The 9,106-nt window shown below is 44.0% G+C and overlaps 1 protein-coding gene across 1 annotated transcript in view; it reads left to right on the top strand.

The window, feature by feature from the left end:
• Positions 1–2,870: 2,870 nt before the first annotated feature.
• Positions 2,871–9,106, top strand: part of IFT43 (intraflagellar transport 43) — a 57,010-nt gene continuing 50,774 nt past the window's right edge. The window contains exons 1-2 of the mRNA XM_033142443.1: positions 2,871–2,959; positions 3,504–3,590. Of these exons, the coding sequence (XP_032998334.1) occupies positions 2,918–2,959; positions 3,504–3,590 (129 nt within the window). The 5' untranslated portion in view covers positions 2,871–2,917. The remainder of the gene's footprint in view (positions 2,960–3,503; positions 3,591–9,106) is intronic.

The raw sequence follows: 9,106 nt of genomic DNA, 5'->3' as shown, positions 1-9,106 counted from the left end.
GTGCTAATAATTTCATGATGGAGAGACATCAAGGTTTGATCTCGCAAAACTGGAATGTACGCAATCTGGCGAGTTTATTCCCCCGGTTCTGCTTTCCTTTTTAAAATATTGTACACCTTCGGAGAGGAGATTGTGAGTTGAGGGAAGAGGCTGAGGCTGTGCACACTTTTTAGACCTGATCACGGCGGGCCCCGCTTCATTTATTTTACAAACATCTCCGGAGGCTGAGTGTCAAGAGTAACGAAGGCAAGCGAACGGTGCCCTCTGGCGGACAAGCTGCGCTGGTGAAGTAGCTTCCAGGCGTCCTTGTTTATATATAGGAGCGATTTCCAAGAAAGCTTGTCCCTGAGCCGAAAAAAGTGTGGGTTGGGTACTTGGCGTGGTATCCGCCTCCCAGTTATTTCCAGCTGCTAAACAGCATCTCGAAAGTTAAAGCTTACCTAATGTGACCTTTCCATCATATGAGAAATCTTTGTAGTTGCTACAGAAATAGCACACCTGTTGTACGGTTTTAGAAACTCTTTGGGTGGAAAAATGCCAGAAATTATTTCTTTAGAAAGAAATAAGCACAAGTGAGATGCATTTGTTTTAATATATTTGTATGACACTACTGTAAAATAATGTTCAAAGTGGCTAACAAAATGCAGCATAAATGAACAACAAAAGCATGATAAAATTTAGTTTAAAAGAAAACAAAAAACACAACCCTACTCTTTAAAAACGGTCTAAAATCATATAAAACTAGAGTAAGCAGACAAACAGGAACCACCAATCACCCATTAAACCCTTGGATAATAATAATAATTGAGAAATCGTCCTTCTTTTCTCATGAGACAGCCAGTGCGGTGTAGTGGTTAGAACGTCAGATTAGGACCTGGGAGATTTACTCAACCATGAAGCTTGGCCATTCACTGCTGCTCAGCCTAACATACCTCACAGGGTTGTTGTGGAGATTAAATGAGGAGGGGCTTGTGCACTAGCTTGAACTCCTTGGAGAAAAAAAATGCAAATATAAACCCAAATAAAAAAGTAAATGATTTCCCCGTATGGGGTTGATAACCATGATCAAACTGGACCTTCAGTGAACAGTGACTCCAATGCATGTTCCATTTGCCAGTCTAACAGAAATGACCATAAGAAAACTCCACATGTCCAAATCACTAGAATGGAAAATTATACTCGATTTGCTGTGCTTTTAGCAAAAGTTTATGTGGTGATGGAACATTCATGTGACTGCTTTATGGCTAGCATATGAGTACCCATAGATTTCCAGAGGGTGGAATTATACACTGTGCTGAACCTCTGTGAGAAAAGTGGGTTAACATGTTATAAAATAAATAAGGGGTGGAGCAGGCAGGGAGTCATAAGTAATAATTCTGTTTATTCTTCATTTTCCAAAATGAAGAACTTAGTAGCACCTTAATTATTAACATGTTTCATCAGCTTTTATGGACTAGAGCCCACTTTAACAGATGCACCCGATGAATGTGTTCAGCTTCAATGTGATAGAAGACCCTTGGTTTGTTGGTTTGTTTCTGTTGCAACAAGCTTTGTTGTTGTTCAGTCGTTCAGTCATGTCCGACTCTTCGTGACCCCATGGACCAGAGCACGCCAGGCACGCCTATCCTTCACTGCCTTTCGCAGTTTGGCCAAACTCATGTTAGTAGCTTCAAGAACACTGTCCAACCATCTCATCCTCTGTCGTCCCCTTCTCCTTGTGCCCTCCATCTTTCCCAGCATCAGGGACTTTTCTAGGGATTCTTCTCTTCTCATGAGGTGGCCAAAGTACTGGAGCCTCAACTTCAGGATCTGTCCTTCTAGTGAGTACTCAGGGCTGATTTCTTTGAGAATGGATAGGTTTGATCTTCTTGCAGTCCATGGGACTCTCAAGAATCTCCTCCAGCACCATAATTCAAAAGCATCAATTCTACGGCGATCAGCCTCTGCAACAAGCTAACAGCTGGAAATGGCTCAAATGAGAAGTGCTGGCTAGCCCTTGAAAGCTATACTTTGTGCTCAGGAAGCCTGGTCTCTCCAGAAGTCCCTTTTATTGCACATTCATGATGATTGGTGCTATCAGGGTGGTCATACACAATCCTTTTTTCGATCGCCTGCTTCTGCCTTCTGTGAAGTTTTTTGGGGTGGTCGGTCATAGCGCTTCGTTTCCAGCCGATGCCTATTCCACGACTTTTGAAATCCTGTAACTTTTTATACCACAAGTGCTCGGGTTTGTTATTATTCAGTCTTTTTTTCTGCCCTAGCCCCGCCTGACAGGGATGATGTGACAAGCATTACGTAAACCTTTAAGAACAAACTAAAACAATGTCCATCCACCACGAACGCCCCCTTTTCTTGTGTCCATAACAATGTTGGCAGAATACATAATACACGTGTACGTGTGTGTCTAGTTTCTCAGTTTCTAGGGAGAGGCACTCGGCACTGGCTTACAGGCTCTCCTGTCTTCGTCGTATTCGCAGTAGGTCTCGGGGCAAAGCCCTGAACCGTTCTTGAGGACTGTTAACCGGAGAGCAATCAATGGCATGCAGGGACTCTCGGGCATCCGGGCTTGCCAGGCGCTTCCGACGTTAACAAGCGGACAAAATACTGCGGCTCCAGGAGGCGCTTAGCTTGGCTGGGGGAAAATTGCTGCCGGGTGAGAGCCGGGGAGATGGAAGTAAAGGGCCCTCCCTCGCTCCCCGCGTGCTGTTGGACTACAACTCCCACCATCTTTAGCCAGTTTAGCCAAAGGCCAGGGATGACGGGAGTTGTAGTCCAACAACGTCCGGGGACCGAACTGCAACGGGGACTGTGGACGGACTACAGAAAAAGCTGCGGTCCCTTTAAGGGAAATCAGTGGTTGCTAAGGACGCGCGGGGGGCGGGACTTTCTCCCGGAAGTGAGCAGCTCGGTCTGAAAGATGGACGACGACTTGGAGCTAGACGAAGAAGTCTGCAAGGGGGTAAGAACTAAAAAAGAAGAGCGGGAGGGGGCGCGGCCCGAGTTGCCATGGCGACGGAGAGGCCTACCCGCGCTGCCTTTTGTCCTGTTCCCCGATCTCCCGGAGGGGAGGACCGCCGGCCGAGGGCTTTGGTTACCCGAGGCAACAGCCCTCCTGGTGGCCCCTTCCCTGTTTTATAGCGGAGATTGGGGTGGGGTGAGGTATCCGCCATGGCTCTCCAGGTGTTGAGGGGCTGCAACCCCCAGAGTCGCTGGCCGTTGGTGGGAGCTGGAATCCAACAAACACCTCATTCACTCCTATTGGCTTTCTTTTAGGAGCCGCCATATATCAGGCATAGGCAAACTCAGCCCGCCAGATGTTTTGGGACTACAACTCTCATGATCCCTAGCTATAAGGACCAGTGGTCAAGGATGATGGGAATTGTAGTCCAAAAACATCTGGAGGGCCAAGTTTGCCTATGCCTGCCATATATGAACTTCCCTAGAGACTGACACATGTTGTGACTGAAGCTCCCCTTTTGAATCATTCTTTCTCCTCCATGTAGGTAGTAGCAAAGATGGGCCGACGAGCTCACCAGGATTACGCCCCAGAGGAAAACCATCTTAGCCTGACCAACTCTCCAGCTTTGCAGGTAGGTGCAACTGGATGGGTCAACACCGATTGTAACCTGGGCTTAGTTTCACATCAAACATGCTGAATGACTTCATCTAGGGTAGAAGACGAGGCGTCAGGTTATTATAACCAGGATCTTAACTGTAAGTCAAATTTGCATAAGAGTAAGAACACAAGAAGAGCCCATAGAAGAGATCAGACCAAAAACCAATCTAGCCCAGCCTCCTGTTTTCCTCAGTGGCCAACGAGATGTTTATGGGAAGTGTACTGAACAGCAACTATTATTTCTCCTCTTCTGCTTCCATTTTAGTAGGTAATTAGAACAGTGATTTGGGGAGGGGGGCGGGGACTTTCGTAGGTAACATCCATTCAGCCGAAGTTTTCATTAAGGCAGGGATGGGGAACGTGCCACCCTCCAGATGCTGAAATTCAGTGCCCATCATCCCTTAACATTGGCTATGCTGGCTGGGGCTAATGGGAACTGGAGTCCCACAACATCTGGAAGGCCACAAGTTACCCACCCCTGATTTAAGGAGTTCTCTTGCACTGAAAAAAGTAAGGAATAGCTTTCTCAATTGCTCCAACAGACATTTCTTTTCCATAGTTTTACTGTGTCTTCATGGCTAAATATGGAATTATGGCACCCTATCTGAGAAGCAGATGAGCTGAAATCTTTGGGATGTGCCAGGACCTCCTTGGAAAGTAGAAGAAAAATCAAAATCTTGCTTCTGACTGGTCTGTTTGTTTGACAGCCAAACACTCCATCAGGAGCCCTTTATGAGAAAACCAGCTAACAACATTAACTGACTCATAGTGAATAGCCGTACCTCTGTTGCAGATTAGACTTTGTAGTTGGTGACATTCTGGCCCTCAGCCTACTGCAGAAGCTGGTCTGTTTTCTCCGTCTATATGTTCTCTGGTGACTGTATCTCTCTTAACTAGTGCCTATATCAGAAGCATTAGTTGCCTTATGAAGTTGGGCAGTTAAGCTAAGCAAGGGATCAAAGGATCATATCTGGTTTTGAGGAAGAAAATCTAGTTGATGGGCTGGAAGAATGTGAATATGAGTTAGGAGCTAGGAGATCTTGAGAGGTTTTCAGGCTGTGAACACAAATAATTTCAAGTTTAAAATATTGTTCATTGCATCTACATAAGGAATCCATGCAAATCAGTGCACCTATGTGAATTAATAAGACTTAACCTGAATCAGCCTATACCTCTTGAAACAATACTGTTTCATTACGCCAGTTGTTTGCTCTGTACTTGGTTTCCAATCTATCTAACAGTTCCCCAAGACTTGAAAATTGACCTTACAGCAAATGCTTTCTGCTACCAACATAGATCAGGCTGATTTGTATGAATGCCTTTTGAGTATTATCTCATAATGTCAGTGAAGCTCAGATGCTGACAGGAGAAGAAGCAGGCAGGGGGAGAGGACAGTTAGCAGTGGAAGGCAGAGAGGAGGGGGAGAACAAAGGGGAGAAGAAAGACTGGGTCAGAATGACAGGCAGCTGTGTGAGAACTCCAATAGTGAGTCAGACATTGGAATGCAGGAAGCATTCTCTCCCAAATCTCATAGGTCTCGAAAGTGGCTGAGATGCGTGAAAGGTACCGGAAAAGAAGGTGGGGGCTTCCATGCTGGGGAAGGGGGAGGAGCTCAGTCCAGGCAACTCCATCTTCTGGGGAGGACAATGAGTAGAGGAGCTCCGTCCTAGTTTGTTGTTTTAGCAATAAATCTGAAATAATTAACAGCCAAAGTCATCTCGCGTTTGTGGAAGAGACCAAGCCATAACACATAAGCACCAATTGTTCTTTGTTTGTATTGGGAAATTATGAAAGCATTGAAACTATTTTCATTCAAAAGGTGTCATTTGAAAACCCATGTTGTCTAGGCAATATTTATGTGGTTTAAGCTATCAAAAGTTGCTCATCAGTATAGCATTAAAATTCTTAAGGTTTCCCAAATTCCCTCAGCAGCCAATCCAAAAGCTGCACAGGTGCCCTGTGATATCAGAGCAGCTAAGCCAGTGGCAGCCAAAAGGACTGTAAGGTGGTACCTTGGTCTGCCAAGCACATTTGAGAAGATTGCTTACTTACTGCCATACAGTAAACCATGGTTTATTGTGACGGGAATGAACCACAACAATCTTTACCTCCCACTCTTTCTCTGGCATGACTTCAAGGAAGAGGTCAGAAGGTTTTGATTCTGGTTTTGATTAACTGCAGTTTAGTGTTACATCTGAAAGCTGACCTATGGTTTAGCCTGTCTATGGTTTGTTGAAACCAGACAGCTCCATAAACAAGCCATAGTTAAGATCAACCACAGTTTGTCAAGTTTGGATGAAACAACAAACTGGTTAATAAAAAATAGAAGTGAAAGCTTCTGATCTCCTTACAACCACACTGGAGGAGGGCAGTCATGAGTGCATGAGCCCAAAGTTCACTGAGGCATGCTCTCATTAGAATGAAGCCACAATCTGTTATGATTCCAACCAGATCAATGGCAGAATCAGTCAAAAAAGTATTATGTTGTACATAATTTCACACATATGTTATAGGGACGCGGGTAGCGCTGTGGTCTAAACCACTGAGCCTCTTGGGTTTGCTGATCGGAAGGTTGGCGATTCGAATCTGCGCGATGGGGTGAGCTCCTGTTGCTCTGTCCTAGCTTCTGCTGACCTAGCACTTCGAAAGTATACCAATCCAAGTAGATAAACAGGCATCGCTGCGGTGGGAAGGTAAACGGCGTTTCCGTGCACTCTGGCTTCCATCACAGTGTTCTGTTGTGCCAGAAGTGGTTTAGTCATGCTGACCACATGACCTGGAAAGCTGTCTGTGGACAAACACCAGCTCCTTGGCCTGAAAGCGAGATGAGTGCTGCACCCCATAGTTGCCTTTGACTGAACTTAACCATCCAGGGGTCCTTTGTCTTTTTTACCTTTTACATATGTTATATGTTAGATTTTAGATGCAGACTTTAGAATATTAGGGTATACCTAAGAAAGTCATGTGTGAAACGGTCCTACTGTGCTATTCTGCCAAAGTTTTGCTTTTGGCGATGTATCATAGAGTGATGTAATGTTACTCTTTGTATCTCAGACTTGCCATCATGGGAACTGTCCACCCTCTGCAGTGCTACAGTTTGGTGCAAACTTGCTACACACTGTGATTGTGGACAACGAGCCACAATTGAGGAGCAGCGTGTTATGCAGTTGTGGTACATAAGACCCACACGTCGAGTCACATCATACATATATGGCAATCTACACTTGCTATGATATGACATTGCTGTTCTCCATTCAGACTATTGTAGTTCACACATGCAATGCACTGAGCCAGTGTTAATGCTTAGCTCCTTGGGAATGACTTCACTGCTAAATATCCTTTCATATCTACTCACTAGTTCTTGGACTGAAATATACTGCTGTGTCCTATTCATAGTTGAGCTTTGGCTGGTGGGAGAGATGTCCCTTCCATCAGAAGAGGATCAGGATAGGTGAGCATTGCCTGTTCTACTCAGGTTTCTGTGTAATGGATCAGTGTTTCTCCTCCTGAAGCTACCCAAAGGCCTGCAAAAGTGTTGGGCTTCCAGCTGTTCCCTAGGAATATGGCCAAATTCTCCAACAGGAATCTGAAAAATGTAGTTGAACTCATGTTCCCTAATTAGGCCGGCTTATTTCGAATGAGCTCTGGCCTCATTCAGCCTGGAGCTCCCCAAGGCCTTCTCGTCAGCCCCTGGCACCCTGAATAGCTGCCTAGTTATTTTCAGCCTGCTGGGGTTATCTCCTTATCCTCAATAACATTTTTCATCATCCTCACCAAAATAACTCTCTTAAGCATCTTTTATTTCCCAGCCCATTTCATTTTAGTTTTCGCTGTTAGTTTGCATTGATGATTGCTGAGTGTTGAGCACAAAGCCATGGGAAAAACTTATATTAAAATTCTACAGTATTTCCACACATTTATTTCATTCTTTGAATAGTTTCCAACTTGAGCCCACTGAAGGAAGAAGGAGGGAACCATTGGCTGAACACTGTTACACCACACATCTCTTGCCTCCTAGGACACTGTGGCTATATGGGTCTACATATGCCCCCTGAGGGAGAAGCCTGGGATCATTGGATCCTGGCAACATGATGTGTGGGAAAGATAAAATTGCAGCTTGCTGTCAGGAGTTGTGTAGTCAAATTAGCCTATAAGAAGGATATTCAAAGGATTTTAAATCTGAACTCCACTGAGGTGTTTCAAGTTGCAAGAGACTCCATATTTGTTTTCAGTGAACAAATGTGTTTCATGTACAAACGTGGTTGAAAAGGCCTCCATCACACAGAGTGATCAGCAAAAGAGGTATATTCAGATTTCTATATAGTAATGGCTTCCACTGAAAAAAATTGACACGATTGGAAGATACAATAATTGACCCCGTTCAGTTTCAGTGAGAGAATTTGCGGATGATACAAAATTGTTCATTGTTATAAAAAAGACGCTGGACCTCTTCAAACTGAGTGAATGGGTGTAAACAAGTGTAAAATGATGCTTGCCAGGGCAAAAATATGAATCTCATATATATGTTCAAGGGGTCTGAACTAGCAGTTACTGATCAGGAACAATATCTTGCTGTCATAGTGGATAGCTTGATGAAAGTTGTAGCAGCTGTGAAAAAGGCAAAGGAATTGAAAATGAAACTGCTTACATCATAATGCTGCTATACAAATATATGCTGTAAGTGCATCTGAAATACTGTGTACAGTTCTCACCTCAAAAAGAATATGGTAGAGCTGGAAAACATTTGGAAGAGGGCAATCAAATGATAAAGTGGTTAAAGCAGCTCCCCTATGAGGAAAGTTTGCAATGATTGGTACTTTTTAATTTTGAGAAAGGCAAGTAGGAATTGGCATGATAGGTATTTATAAAATTATACATGGCATGGAGAAAGTGGAGAGAGAAAAGTTTTTTTCTCTCTGTGTCATAATATTAGAACTCAGCGCTGAATGTTGGAAGATTCCTGAAAGATAATGAAGTAATTCTGCACACAGTGTGTAGTTAATCTATGGAACTTGCATCCTCAGGAAACAGGGATAGCCACCATCCTGAATAGCTTTCAAAGAGGGTTAGCTAAATTCATGGAGGATAAATCTGTTAATGGCTGTGATCTGCCTCCGCAGTTAGAGACAGTAGGGGAGAGTGCTTTGGTACTTGAGTTCTACTTACAGGCATCTGGTTGGCCACTGAGAGAACAGGATATTGGATTAGATAGGCCATTGGCCTAATCCAACAGGCTTTTCTTATATTTTAAAGTTCTTATATTCCAGTCTTGCAATCTCTTCCATATATTGACCTTGTTTTTTGTGTGCCTTGACATCTTTCGTTCATTTGGCTTCTTCCTCTTTGTTTTCAAGAGCTCAAATCTCTGCCATTCCTAGAAAAAGCTACCTTTGATCCCACTCCTTCCACTTATTGCTCTGTGTGTCTCTTTCCTTTACACATTTTTCAAGCATATAATTTATAACTCTTTGTGACTTATCCCCCCAGGTC

This window comes from Lacerta agilis, chromosome 1 (assembly GCF_009819535.1).
Source record: "Lacerta agilis isolate rLacAgi1 chromosome 1, rLacAgi1.pri, whole genome shotgun sequence".
Lineage (NCBI taxonomy): Eukaryota > Metazoa > Chordata > Lepidosauria > Squamata > Lacertidae > Lacerta > Lacerta agilis.
Note: the sequence above shows the minus strand (reverse complement) of the source record. Positions and strands in the feature narration are given on the sequence as shown.